This window comes from Mugil cephalus, chromosome 4, assembly GCF_022458985.1.
Source record: "Mugil cephalus isolate CIBA_MC_2020 chromosome 4, CIBA_Mcephalus_1.1, whole genome shotgun sequence".
Lineage (NCBI taxonomy): Eukaryota > Metazoa > Chordata > Actinopteri > Mugiliformes > Mugilidae > Mugil > Mugil cephalus.
Window position 1 is genome coordinate 19,492,600 of NC_061773.1, and position 15,464 is coordinate 19,508,063.

At 42.1% G+C, this 15,464-nt stretch overlaps 1 protein-coding gene across 1 annotated transcript in view; it reads right to left on the reverse strand.

Annotated features, from left to right (window-relative positions):
* suclg2 (succinate-CoA ligase GDP-forming subunit beta) overlaps nt 1–7,136 on the reverse strand; it is a 98,538-nt gene extending 91,402 nt beyond the window's left edge. Inside the window, exon 1 of the mRNA XM_047583802.1 lies at nt 7,022–7,136. Within this exon, the coding sequence (XP_047439758.1) occupies nt 7,022–7,105 (84 nt within the window). The 5' untranslated portion in view covers nt 7,106–7,136. The remainder of the gene's footprint in view (nt 1–7,021) is intronic.
* Nucleotides 7,137–15,464: the final 8,328 nt, after the last annotated feature.

The window sequence follows — 15,464 nt, forward strand, 5'->3', positions numbered from 1 at the left end:
AGCTGTGACAATAATAAGGCAAATGCAAAGAAGCAGAATTTCTTCATAAACATGCCATAATAAACACGGACATATTTCCATTTCATTTCTGCCATGTATCGGGAGCATGCCTCATGAAGCATTGGCTGGCTAATTCAAAATGCCTGGTCTCCTCTAACTAATAAGTGTTGATGGCAGGAGTTACCCCATCTATCCTCAGCTCTGGCACCACCTCCGTAGATTTGGATGAGAAGAAATGGCATGTCATAGTAGTAAGTAATCCTAAGGTCATTTTGGCTTTGAATTCGAAAAGAAGAAAAGCAAAACAGCTGAAGGTTAACCAGCTGCAATTAAAAAGTTAGGTGAATGAGAGTGTTCAGGTTGATTAGGCTACATTTCTGCTTTATCTGGCTTTAAAAGTCCTGGATATTTCTTTGCGCAGCTCATAATGATGGATCATATTTTTTTTTAAAAAAACATAAAACCATTCAGCTATTAAAAAAAGAGAAACAAATTATAAAATGCTCTTTGTACGGCATAAAAGATGCGCTTTTTGGTCTCATTACTGCTACTACGCACTTATAGATTTCTATGCCCTTGCCTCTTAAAAGCTGAGGTCATGCCCAGGCCATTTAAGCATAGAGAGAAGTGACATCTGCCTGTTACAGAGCTGGGGATAGAACAGTAGAGCAGAGATAGAGGCGGGAGCAGCAGAGCATGGCTCCTGGATTTAGATCAGTGAGATTTGCATCATTGGCAGGTCTTTAGGCAGGGCAGGTCTAATCTCCCGCAGACAGGCTTAAGAAAGGAATGTTGTGTCTCCACAGATAGGGATTTCAGTAATTAGCATAGTTAATAAGAGGAGGGCACAGGGAGTCATATTCAAAGGTGTGGGTATTAAAGGGGAGATAACACACCCACAAGAAGGAGGTAATACAAGGATGCACAACTGTGGTAAAGTTCACACCCACAAATGTGGACTTGGAGCGACAATACATTAATTGCGATCATAAACCATTTGAGCTTCAAAAGTGAAGAGCTAATGTTAAAGTGGAAATCAGGATGGTTGATGATGTGACAACTTTAGTCAATAATGGAAACAGTACGTCAGAGGTTTTGTGAAGAGGTCAGACAATAGCTTTTTTGTTTTTTCCCTCATCAAGAATTGTGATCTAATTTTATGATGGGCAGTGTGAAAAGTGCTGGTTAATGTGCTGAGAAGCTGGAGGTGTGCATCCTGTCATCTGCAGCTCCTCATCTAGTGGCTCACTGTGGTCGCTACTTCTTGTTCCATTAATCCCTGCAATACTTAAGACTTATCCGTGGTCTCCCCTCACAGACGCCTTTTTGATGAACGGTAGATGTGAGCAGTCAGATCACTAAACTTATTTTCACTAGTGCTTGATAAAAATCAACTGGTATTTTACCAATTAAGTGCTTTTAAAGTGAAGCTACAACAGAAGCAAAATGTTCGTATCCAGATTACATCAGCAATAACTCAATTCAGAATTATTCCACACCCGGATTATGATATGTACAGAAATACATTCCTTTGTTGGCCAAAGGTTCAGTCACCACCTTTTACAGTGACAGATAAATGGCATTTTTAATTGAAACTTTAATAAGAACCCTGATTGTGCAGTTTGTGTTACTTTTTAGTAAGTACATTACATTTTAATTATAAGTGTCTTCAAATCTTTAACCCTAATTATTGCACCAGTGCCACAGATGAACACACCACAAGGTTTTGACATCCAGCCAAATTATCTGGGGCTTTATAACTAAAACTATTGATAGGGTACAATTTTTAACTTTCAAGTGAGTTTTTTTTTTAATGGTGTCTTTATCAACAGTAGCCTGTTTACACTCACACAGTAATTCAAAGCTGCCTTTATTGTAAGGGAACCATTACAGGCAGCGGGTTGGACCCTCAAAATGTTCGTTCTCTGACAGTGTCGATCAGATAACCATAACCTGCACAATGTTAACACATGATGGCAATTCTATGATGGTATTTCGAAATCTAAATCAAAACTTGCGTTTGAATGTCTCATTTCCAAGATGATGGATAAGCTGAACATAATATTCAATATACTGCGCTTTGCATGAATTACAGCTGTCTGCAATCACTGACATTGCTTTCTCAACCAATTTCCAGCATATCACTCCCACTTTTCCCTCATTATCTACACCAGAGCAACAGAAGAAGTTAAGGTGATGGGAGTGCACTCACTCATTGCATTCTCCATTTCAGAGGCTGGCAACATTTCCTAATGACTGCAGCCCCTCTAAATTATTGAAAAAGCCTAAGCACCTCACCAGCTACAGAAATGGCTATTAACCTTGTTGAGCGATATTCAAATCCAGTTAGAGTTAACTTCGTCCTCCAGTATCCCTCGCGGGGAGGAAATGTAAATGTGTTCTTGCTGAGACAGATGGGGAAGCCTCCCGTCGTTTGAAGTTCCAGCAAAAGAAGTCGTTGCAAGCAGAGGACTCTCCACGCCCCTCTGTAAAATATTCAGGACCGAGTCTCATTGAGCCACTTTTCTTCCTAGTGCACACCTTCAAACCATGCTGGGCTTTCAACACCGTCGGGTTATTACGACCATCGTACAAAAAAAAAAAATCAAAACTTAGCTTAACGTTTATTTCACCACTGTGCCCCGACAATGAAAAACAGCCTGAGGATTATCTCGCTGCGCAGACAAGAATTGGGGAGATTTGATTTATGAGAGTAAAAAGAATCCCACTCCCCCCTTTATGAGCATCCTGGTGCCTAACCATCCGAATATTGTGATGTCCTCTGCATTGTTGTTGACAAATCGTCGCAAATTGAATTCCGTAGCTTAGCAGGCACACTGTCAAAGATTATTTGATTCTATTGCAGCGTTACCTGGCTGTCAATCAGTTCAGGCTGTGATATGGCGCTAAAGACCAGAGAGGATCTCAGATCATTACTCTTATCACCTGGCACGAAAAGGAGAGAAAGAGACAGAGAGAGAGGGAAAGAGTGACAGAAGAGGAAGACAAGCCGGTAAAAGAGTCTGTAAATCTGAGATTAGAAGTTTTGTAAGAGTTTACCATTCATGGATATGCCACTGCTACAAGTAAAACTAAAGTGGCTTTACACTGAAATGTTAAATGTGTCTTGGGTGTAGATTATGTAGGAACACACTACAATGTAGGTGTGAAACGCAAAGGTTGGAAATCCTGCACATGAAAGGAAAGAAATCCAACATGTAGAATGATTTAAAACTAATGATTTCATACCACTCGTTTATGTGGACAACTCATTTTTGCATTTTATATTTGCAAACCAATTTCGCTATATAATAGGCTATTTGTGTAATCAAATGGAAGATTTGGCAGAATATAATACAGAACTTCTACATAATCCTAATTATTTCTATTTGGTTTTACTCTGCCACATCTAAAAAACTACTTCACTGTATTTAACAGGTTCTCAGAGGCCCTAAGTTTTGCCTGTAAGAACAGATTTGACAATCTTTGTCATTCTGAACTGGGATTTTGAAGATACTGGATCAAATGACATTTATTAAGCTGACTGAGAGAAAGTGTGTCCTCAGTGGTTAATCAATAAAAATAAAATAGTGTGACTCAGTGTATTCTTCAAAAAAACATTTTTTTCAATCGTTAATTTATAGTAGTGGATTAATTGCTTGAACCACTAAATAGCAGATGGAAGCTCATCTAATAAACGTTTCAACTTTAATCAAACTAAAGCTTGACATATTTAAACACATTCATGAACGAAAATCCTATTTCAAACTGTATAAATAATAGTATTCAAAAAAAGTAGTGATCAGGAAAGTGTAATTAGGAAAGATGGGACTTTACTGTACTATTACTCTACAGAGTGTTAAGTATGACTTAACCTCGATGACTTCTGCTGATTGTAACCGGATATGCAACCGTATTGTGTAACTCGCAGACACAGGGAGAACATGTAAAAACCAGATAAAAAGACCCCGGTTGGCCAGCATGTTCACATCCAGATGCTCCATGCTATGCTATGATGCAAAACGCTTTCTATTGCTCAGAAAGCGTCTCTCTCTTGTTCCCCCTCCCAAAGCCGCCTCCACACACACCGGTCACTATATATGTGTCACTAATATAGATATATATATATACACACATACATAGCTAGCTATACAGTAGTTTAAATTTTAGTAAGCGTGCAACCTCTTCTGGGATATCGGCGTTTTTGATTAACCGCTCATATTACTGTCATCCACAGGATGAAATTATTTACAATGATGTGTCTCAAGCACCTCTGCATAGAGCGCCATGAATCAATATCATCAATGACTGCGACGAGATGGTGTAGCACTAAAAACACACCAGCGATTTACGGTTACTGGAAAAAGCGTATCGTCAGTTTTCACAGGACAGGTCTAAATCCAGGTGTTGCAAAACACTCAGGACCTTCAACTTACTGGGTAATTTCAGAAAATGTATTAACAGCAGAAAATGCAACCTCAAGTTCACATTTCCTGCTTTTGTGCAAACACTTTTGTTACAATCAACTACCAGTGCGCAATCAATAAGGGAATAATTTGGGAATTATGGCAGCCCAATCTTACAACGGCATGTCTACACTGCAGGCTTAGAGTGAACAGCACATTAGCACAGCGGCAGCAGCTCCGGTGCTCTGTGTACATATGTCTACACAGGAGGCGTTCTGGCAAATTACTGAGTTGTAAAGTCACCCACATTTTGGAAGCGCTCAGAGCCAAAAACACAATCCCTACAGTTAAGGAGGATACACATATAGAAATAAGCTTGAAGCGTAAAAATATGCTTTGGCTTGGGTTTACAATACAAGTGAAAGGAAAGCCATTACTTGGCTTTTACGACTTTGTCTCACGGCGCAGAGCGAACCACCTTCTCATCAATGCAGCTAAAACTAAAGAGATTATAGTCGAATTCCGGTGGTCCGGGCCCCCACCTGCAGCCTGGAGCCATCAACGGGGAGTGTGTAGAGGTGGTTGACACCTATAAGTAGCTCGGTCTACAGCTGGATCGCACACTGGACTGGTCGGTTGACACAAAATCGGTATATAAAAAGGTCAGAGTCGTCTCCATCTCCTCAGGAGGAGGCTATGGTTGTTTAACACCTGCTGGAAGCTGCTGGATATGTTCTACCAGATTATCTTTGCCAGCGCCCTCTTCTGCGTTGTGGTGTGCTGGGTGCAGTATACTTATATATAGCTAGCTACTGGACACTGTGCCGCGACAACGGGCCGGATCATTTTCAATGCAGCACCTCTAAACACGCACGGTGCAACCGTGAGGCGAGGTGAAGATGGAAAGGCCTGAAAAAAGAAGCAGCAGAACGAGAGGCCAAATAAAAGGCGTCATGTCGGTTGTCTGGGTTTGGGCGACCAAACGTCCCCGATTTCTGGAGACAGTCCCCGTTTTGGATGACCTGTCCCCCGGCTAAAGCTGTCCCAGAAAATGTCCTGGATCACTGCATTAATTCCTCTCTCAACCAGTAGAAAATGGTACCGTGATACCGTCAGAATTTTGAAAAATACCGCCCTACCCTCATCCAACCCAGAACTTAAATTAACCAGAGACAAATATTTACATGCTTTATGGGTGGTTGGTTAAACTGTTAAGTTCTATTATCATTGTTTTCTAAAAGGTATAAGATAACAGCATGAAAAAAAGGAACCAGCAATCAGAAAGACCTATGTGCTGAAGCACACAAAAATTCATACCCTAGCTTTTTCATTAGGAATATACTGAACAAGGATTCGGGCCAGGATTGAAAACAGTTTGAATGAATGTTTTTCCCTGTTCATTTTGCTCTAGGCACAAGAGCCATTAAAAACACCTTATTCAACTGCATATAAAATCTGTTCCAAAGGTCAAGATAAAAGCATCAGTACTAAAAATCTATTGGGACGACACAGCAAAAGGAGCTGTGAAAAGGCGACGTGAGATTGCAAAAGGTCAACTGAGCGGTTAACACAGAGGCAGAGAGTAAGCCTACTTGGCTGGATTTATGTTTACAGTGTCAACAGGTCCCTGTTTTGTACTTCCTGTATGGACATCCGTACAGCCATTACAAATATTTGTACGGACACACAAGAACACATCTGGGACTGCGACTGAGCAGAAAAATATCAGACGCCACGTCTGCAGCAGAACACGCCGATTTATTCATGTTGTTGCCCCGAAGCTTTGAAATTCATTACGAAAACACAACTCCGCTTTATTTTCTGTAAGACTGTATTTGTTTGCTAGTCACTATTAGGCAGGGAGATTCATTTCAGACTGATCTTTAAGGCTTCGACGGCATTAGTTTAATACTGTTTGTAATCATTAGGCCAAATGCTTTGTTTGCTAAATGGATGACGATGCAACTGTAATCATTTGCCATTGTGTGCACACAGACGGACCTAATCGGATGAATGCTGTAAGCTCTTGTTTCGGCTCACAAACAGGCCAAAGTGCAGGAGTTAACCTTTTCACTGTGGTCTTATCTGAAATTGAGTTGCTTGGTGGCAAGTAGTGTTCAAGAACAGCATGCCTCCAAAGGTTTTGTTTCCCCCTTACTTTCATTTTCCATGTCTTGGACGTTAACACGTGCTAAACTTTTAAAAAAAAAATGTTGTAATAATGTTTAAGACTAGCACATACACAAAAATGTACAAACGTTGCATGATGACGCCAAAAGTGATAGATAAAATCTGTACTAAGCAAAATTTACACACACAAAAAAGCATTTGTGAAGTGTTCAGGAGCGTTTCTTTTTTCTTTTCTTTTTTATAAAAAAAAAAAACTCGATTTACTACAATGGAGCACTGCTAATGCACTTGAAGGTTACAGCGTGGAGAGGCGTTACACCACCAGTGAACTGTCACACTGTTCAACTTTGATCTGTCAGACTCTCCACCGTTACCCTGCTAGCACGGTGGCTACGCTAACGGCTCCCGGAGCCGGTGGCAACGGACGTACAACAGCGCAACCTGCCAGACACACGCATTCCCAGTAACACCACCCGCAACGCTACCTTGACTTTGTCGAGAAGTATGTGCTTCGAGGTAGCTGTCCTCAGTCCTCTCGCTGCAGCCTGGGATGCCATGGATGCCGCCATGTTTGACACGCAAACCCGAACAGAGGTGACGTTGGAGCTAACGCGAGACATTCATAGGCCAAGAGGCGCGTGTGGGCGGGGCTTCAAAAAAAACGAGCCACATTCAAGACACAGCTTTATTTATAGGAGCATCTCACACACAGGGCAATTCAATGTGCTTGACAAGAAAAAGGTGAACATACAATTAAAAAGCAAACAACGGTTATAATCAATAAGTAATGGTCGGAACAATAAAAAGCTGGACTAAAGTAGGGCATAAGATAAGAGTTAAAATTATCATAAATTATTTAATATTGTAAATGCTAAAATGCGTTTAAAAAAGCTCACACATAAGCACTTCAAAAGAGAAACGTTTTTAAATATATACACACTTAGACAGACATTACCTGTCATTTAGAAATACTGCAACAGCACAGAGGAGCAGTCCTTTGTGTACGAGGAGGATGGAAATATTAGAATGAGTTCAGGAGTCTGTCTGGAGTCTGCGGGAAGAAACTGTTTTTGAATCTGGCTGTTTTGGTCCATGGGCTCCCAGGTGGGAGCTGGGAGGGGTATGTAGTAATGTCCCGAGCCCTTGTCAGCCCTTGAGCCCTTGTTAGCCCTTGTCACTAGTAGCTGTTTTCACATCTGTTGGTAGTTTGTTCCATCTGTGTGCAGCATTACAGATAAATGCTGCTTCACGCTGTTTGGTCTGAACTCTGGGCTCGACTATCTGACCTGGGTCCATCAAATTGAATCATCAAATCAAATCAAACTTTATTTATATAGCACTTTTCATACAAAATGCAAATTACAAAGTGCTTCACACAAAATAAAAACAAAACATAGGACACTACAACAAATAATTAAAACCAACCCACATGCACACACGCGCGTTCACACATGCTCGCGCACAGCATGGTAGAAAGACACACCTCCCAGTGCAGAGGGCCCCCGTAAGGAAAAACTGGAGCTAAAAACTAAGAGATTAAAAGACAGTAAGAAAGGATAAAAAAAATAATACAATAATGCAATAAATACAATAATGATAAAATATATAAAAGAAGAACTCATAGCTCTGCTGAGTTTATTTTCAGTTATCATGTCAGTGACCATTCAATTATTTGTTGAGCAGTAGCAGAACGTTGAAATCTATTTTACAGCTGACTGGGAGCCAGTGTAAAGACTGCTCTGATATCGTTGCTCTGGTCAACACTCCAGCTGCAGCATTTTCAATGAGCAGCAGCTATTTTATCCTCTTTTGAGGGAGTCCAGTTAGAAGAACGTTAGAGGAGTCAAGTCTACATTCAGACATTCAGACAGTCCTAACCTCACATGTAGCACTCATTATTTATGCAAGTGCAGACATGGACTACATCTGGTGGACAAATCTACATTTAAAATATCCTGTCGCGGGATAATTATACTTATTTATTCATATTTACGAAAAATCTAGCGCAGACTTCAATTGCACAATCGTAGATTAAAATTCAAATATCAATACGCCCATAGAAAATGTGCTGTACACCTTGGCAACAGAAAGAAAGGCAAGGAAATTAGTAACCTGTAGCCGTGGGGGAAATCATGTATAGTATGTTTTTTTATATATAAACATGTTCAAAATGCACATTTAAATCATTCAATCAATTTACATGGATTGAGCAGATGCTAAAAGGCCCGTCATGGATGTTGAACGTCGGATGCGCTCCGGCTAAATCCAGCGTGTGACCTTGCGAGCAGGACAAACAATCACTGTGCTCAGCTGAAAGGTATTGGTAGGGAGTCGAGTTAGAGAGCGTGGGATGTGTGAGCTGATCTTGTCTGAATAGCTAAGTAGCCCACTCACATAGTCCTCCAGAGCCCTCATTACACGCCGCATCTTGAAAGGGCAGAGAGGGCAAACCGATCATAAAGAGCAGTGATTATGACAGAGGGAGAGAGAGAGGGATGAGACACTCACTTAGAAACCATCAGTGTCAGCAGGCTGGAGAGGACAGGACGGAGGGGAGGAGAGGATGATGAACAGCTACAACCAAGAGATCTTTCCCTGAGCACTGTTATGGTCGCATAACCAAGTCTACATGATAAAACCTTGAAAAACTTTTAAAAATGTGCAAATGTGAACCACTTTCATGTCAACTGGGAGAGAATTTCCCCTCATGTTTATTTAATGCTTTTGCTCTTAACCCCCTTTTTGTGGATGAGAGCTTTTGATAGTCAGTCATCCATATTGCACGCAGTAATATATTCTTTGGCCTGCCGACCTTTTTAATGCAGCCACGGTAGGATCACAAATGAAGTGAAAAGTGCTGCACTAGCATAATGTCTCGGTATGTCAACAAATCCTGCCCAACGTGTAAAACGCCTGCCCTGTCTCTTTGTGTCAGTCAAGAGCAGCATGCTAAACCTAAGTCTAAGAAATCACTAGCCAAGCAGGATAACTAAAAGATGATTCACTTGAGAATTCTCTGGCTTTTCTTTGCTTTTCTTCCCCCCCTTTTGTCTCGCCAGGGACTTTTTTTTTCCTCTCAAGGGAATTGATATTCAGACAGGATTGTCAGAATATCAATGGCCTTAACTAATGCAATTCAACATTTCTCATCTGAGTTACTGTCCCGTCTGTCAGAACAAAAACTGTGTTTTTGTGTGTCGTGATAGCAATCATGTCATTATTTTGCGAGAATAAAAAGCAACTAGCGCTGGCTTTTCAGGTTTAAAGTTAAGACAGAATTTGGATTTCGCTTTTAATGGGCACTTCACAAAGAAGCCACGAAGACGCTGCAGTAATATCTAAGTTTCATTCAACAAGTCATCAAAACCACACACATAAAGAAAACCCTCAGGCAACTTGTTCCGGTGCAGCTGCGAGACATGGTCGACACACAACTGGACCCCCTCCAGTTTGCCTACCAGCCACGACTTAGAGTTGAGGATGCCATCATCTTCCTTCTCACCTGCGTATATGGTCATCTGGACAAACTAGCGAGCACTGTGAGGGTCACATTCTCTCAATTTTTCGGTGCTTTTAACACCATTAGGCCGACTCTTCTGGGTGAGAAGCTTAAAGGTCTCATATTATGCAAAATTCACTTCATAAAGGTTTTCTAACAGTGATATGCGTCCCCATAGGCTATGTATGAGGCCCGAGAAGTGAAAGAATCCTGTCACTTCCCTCACTTGCTTGTTCCGCTTTTTAGCGACTGTGCTCAAACAGGTGTATCTGAGATTTTTCCATTCATAATGTCATGCAGGGAAATAACCACTCCCTCCTGTAGTGGATACTGCCTCTGACCCACCCTCCAGACAAATGAGCTCGCCCTCTAAAAATACAGAGTGGGCGCCATTTTTTTCTCCTCGCAAATCCTCACGAATCCACAAGGTACGAGCAAAGCACGGCCGTTGCTCTGTTGCTGACTGCATCAACAAACCTTAACAATTACCCTTACAGTTAGCGGAAGCTAGCGTTAGCTACATGGTAGTAACTGTAACAGCATTCAGAAGCGACCTGCTGCACCTGATGAACTTTTTCAGGAACTTCTCCTTCTGTGTCAGATTCTGGATCAAACTGGTAAAGTTGAATGATGGCTTTTCTACCAGCCATAGTCATAGATCCGTTAATCATTAACGTGTGATAACGTCAGCGAAAGTCACATCCTCTCCCTGAGAGAGGGCGTGGAGTAGGCGTGGACAAACAAAGCTCATTAGCATTTAAAGGTACAGACACAGAAACAGCGTGTTGTCAGCATATCTTACTAGAGCGACTTTTTGACTGGCTGAAATTCTGGACCAAGGCTGAATTTGGGGTAATACACACACAAAATGATGATGTTGGACCTCTGACACTTATTTGACATTGTTGAAAAAATGTATAATATGGGACCTTTAAAATTATGCAGGTCGATCTGGTGTCCTACATCTGACTACCCCGCTGGAAGACCACAGCATGTATAGCTTCAAAACGGTGTGTCAAACAGGGTGGTCAGAAGAACTGGGGCTCCACAGGGTACAGTCCTCTCCCCCTTCCGCTTCACCATCTGCACAGCTTCCTGCAGCTGAATGTGACAAAGACAAAGGAACTGGTTGTTGACATGAGGAGGAAAAATGTAATGATATTTAATATGGTTTATTATAAATTATGTTTAAAATGTAACATATTCCAGGGAATGTGGTATTTATCATCATGAGGTGATTGCACTAGAAAAGAACAATTAACACAAATATTTAAAATAAAATTGAATTTAATAATAAGTCCAACTTCTGTGTTGGCTATACTTTCGAATAGTTCTCTCCGTTGGGGACTTAAATTGGGTAAAGCATCCGCAATTTTTAATGACTACCTAAATTGATTTTCTCAAACAAACTCTTCTTCAGCGATCTCTCTCACAACACTGCATTTAAAAGCAGCCCACTTCTTAGCCCCGACTTCAGCCTAGAGAGTTAGTGACTAATGTGCACAGACGGTTTGTTGTCGTACCACCAGAGAAGAAGAGAGCGAGACTACTTTATAAACAAATCCCTCTTTTTTTATTCCTCAGAGCAGGACTAGCTCCTTTAGGTCGAGGATTTTCTTTCTGGGGACGTTTTTTTTTCAACTGCCATGCACCTGTGAAGAAAAAAAAAAAAAAAAGATGTCTCCCTTGTGCACCCTCATTATTTTTTACGCTAACATCAGATGCAGTAGGTCATTCACTACAGAGGATACTACAGAGGATAGGATGGGTGAGGTCTGTGTCCAACAGTTTGTCTCACTGACTGTGTGATGTCTTACACAGGGTTACACTGAGGCAGAAACTGAACCTGAAGGTTTGTCCTCTGTTTCCATCATGTTTTATTGATCTCCATTAGGGCCATAACAGTATGTAATGCCCTAGTCTTTCATGCGCTGTATAAGGAGAGCATCACATTATTTTCTTCACTTGCTAAATGCCCAAATTTTACATCTATGGCCCCTGTTCTACAGTGTGTTATCTGCTCATGGACCTTGGGGAAATGACTACATCCATCTACGCTGTTATCCCAGGAGTAACAGACAATCATCAAGACTATATATACAGTATGGGAAGGTATAAACCTGATAAAAATAGATGTTAGAGGACTACGTCTGTGTTCATAAGAAGCAGTCGCGCAAGATACTGGGGCTAAAATTGAAAAGACAAACAATATGCTCCGCTCTCAGTGCTGCTCTGCGGGTATAACATATGTGATAACATTCTGATGATATTCCATGTTGTTACTGGCTCTGTGGGTGATAATAATGTTTCATTTTTTTCTTGTCCTATCTTTCCCTTCCTCCTCTCCGTCTCCCCAGAGGAACGTGAGCGATTGTGGAGGCAGAGCAACTAATTTGCGGTTTCCCTCAATAATCTATTGTCAGTTCCCACTCGGCGAGCTGCAAGCCAGTGGAACACCAGAGATGAAGAGCCACAGCTCTCAGCAGGCTGTGTGGTCAGCTCCAACTCCTCCCTCGCACCTAAATAGCAGCTAACAATTCGCAGCTAAAGGCTTACGCCCTCCTTCCCAGAGTGAGGGCAACACTGTCGATCTCTGTTCGTCTTTCACTTTTTACTTCAGACTCAGGTGTCTCTGTCTTTCTGCGTTTCCACTCTCGTTACTCAGTTTTGGGCTAGTTATTCCAAAAACGCGATGCATTATTTGTTACTTCTCACTGTCATTTTTTAAGTAGTTAGTTACATCATAATTTTACTGTCTTTGAATTGTAAAGCGTTACATTACTTTTGCAACTTTCACCAAAATAACTGGATATATGGATTTCGCGTTCTCATTAGATCTTATTGCATTCATTGTAGCTCATGTACACATCCAGAAGATGATGACTGAGCTAGGCTCAATGCTAACAACAGTACAATACAATGGCTGCAGTTACAGCTCATGGCGCAATGCATGTTGTGATAGAGATACTGTAAATTTAGGCGTATTCATATTGAAATCAATGCTGTTAGAAGCTACTGCTGTATATTGTAACCTATGTAACCTTTTTCTCTGGTGAACTGAAAATAATGAGCATATGCCCATCTTGTGAATGTCCGACTCTGCTGCTGCAGTCATCTTCTCCTCAATCAGCGATTATCTAGCACTAACTGGAAGTTAACATTTGATTTTTTTCTTTTCTGCTAATCTAAAATCTGTATAAAAACACATATTAATTTTACAAATCCACTGTAACACACGTTACTGACAATTTTGTGTAATGTCTTACATTGCCGCGTTACAGCAAAAATAATGCATTACAGTAATTGCATTGCTTTTTTAACGAGCTTGCGCTCTTTGCCTGCCCTTCATTGTTTTCCCAGTGCGTCTTTGTTTCTACTTCCTCTATTCCTAACCATGTGGGCGTTCATGTATCTTCTTTTCTCTGACCTGCCTGTTAACCACGCTGCTTCCCAGATGTGAACTCAAAATCTGCATAGCCCCCCCCCCCCCCCTCCCCTCCCCATCCCCTCAACTCCCGGACCCCCTCCGAACGTCAGCAAGACCATGACAGCGAGGCTTTGCCCATCTCATTAATGTGACTGGCTGGACAGCATAGCAGATCGCCAGAGAGAGGCGGAAGAATCCTCAAGCATCCAAAAGCTCTCCTCCTCTGTCTGCCTGTCGTACACTCGCACGGAGCCGGGACACTTTAATGACCCCCTCTCTGGCAGAATGCAGATAGGTCCTTTCATTTTATTCACCTTGCACTCTCACATCATCTCGCAGCCTTTTAGAAAGGCAGAGATAGCCAACTTACAAAGTTTGACCTCTGTGAATATATATATACGATGCACTGAGGTCAAAAGTACTGGTAGTGCATGCAAGTGTAAGAGCACATCTATACACACAAGCTCTAAAAGTAAGTATTCAGCCTTGTAACGCAACTGTGATCCCGCTGAAATCTCGAGTCTTGGACTCCGTGTTTACATATAGATTTATGTGGCTTTAGCTAGCCAGAGAGCAGTTTTGTTTCTATCTGACAGAATACCAAATGAGTGAGAGAGATGGGGAATTAATGCACTTAACTGCTGAGTCAACAGGCACAGACTCTAGCAGCTTAGTTGCGCAGACAGCAAGCAGACTGCCTCACAGGGAAATTAAAATCGGCAAGAAAGATGTTACCGAGCGCGCGGAGTGACAGAGAACGGGCGAAAAGAGAAAGCGAAGGGGCGGAGAGGGGGTCATGGCCACTCTGTGCTCAGCACATCTCTTGATATGACAGACGGCAAACATAATTAGTCATCATTTTCCACGCTAACCCTTGGAGTTCCCAATGTCACGGAGATGCATATGTATAAGTCTGAGCGCATCCTGCCATCCGCTCCCAAAGAGTTGGAAAAGATTATGACGCAGGAAATGTATTCTACTCCAGAAGGAGAGCGGGGCAGACTTTCCCCCCGTGTTGACTGCCATACCCCGGCATTATCCACCATAACTTTCACTTTTCTGCCGTAAAATCCATAACAGACGAAGAACATAAGATTGCCAAAGCTTGGCTCGTGTCTGCTGTGAATGTCAGTGCTGGAGAGTAAATCAATACAGCAACAGGAGCTGCCACATCTTAGCTATCTCTCCCCCCCAGATGTCTGTCAGCTACACTCAGCTGGAGGCCCTCCATTAATGTGCTGTGGAATAACATAGTCAGCCCCATGCTTGGAGACAGATGCATCAAACAGCGCTTGTGAAGTATTGGGTCTATGTGTGTGATGTTCCTGCAGGTTTTGCAGCAGTTCCCTGGATGGAAATAACCAGCCTGGATCAAAGCAGGAGAGATATAATATTGTGATATCACATGAGAGAAGCAGTCTTGGAGGTGACTGATCTGTTAATCACGTATGCACGACGGTAAATGCATGTAACAACGAGGCGGGGGACCTCAGTACAGCAGCGATGCCATGCAGATCCTGTGCATTAAGGGCTTTTGCTGCAGTGCAGCGGGAGGGGGCTATAGAGGCCTTTTTTGTGTTTCCACAAAGGAAAACCGAATGCTGACAAACTCTCAACTTCAACAGCATGAAGAGAGGTGACATCTGAAGCTCTGTCTTCAAATATGGCCATGTTTTATTTCAGGCTTCTCTATCACACGCTGCATGGCTCACTGCCCTGGGGAGCGAGGAATTCAAAACCCAAATAAAAACAAACAGACAAACACGCGCAGACACCCCTGAACGCGCACGGACATCCCTGAACACGCACGCCCTCAACACACACACAAACACAAGCAGCCTTTAGATGTGCATATGAGAGTAAGAGGAGCCAGATACCCTTCACAAGCCTCCGAGCACATGCTGTGCCACCTTCGTCACCTTCGAGGAGGACCGGGTCAAGCTTGAAAACTTTTAGCTGCTCGTCTCCTGCCTTTCATTCCCCCCTTACGAACCTCCCGCGT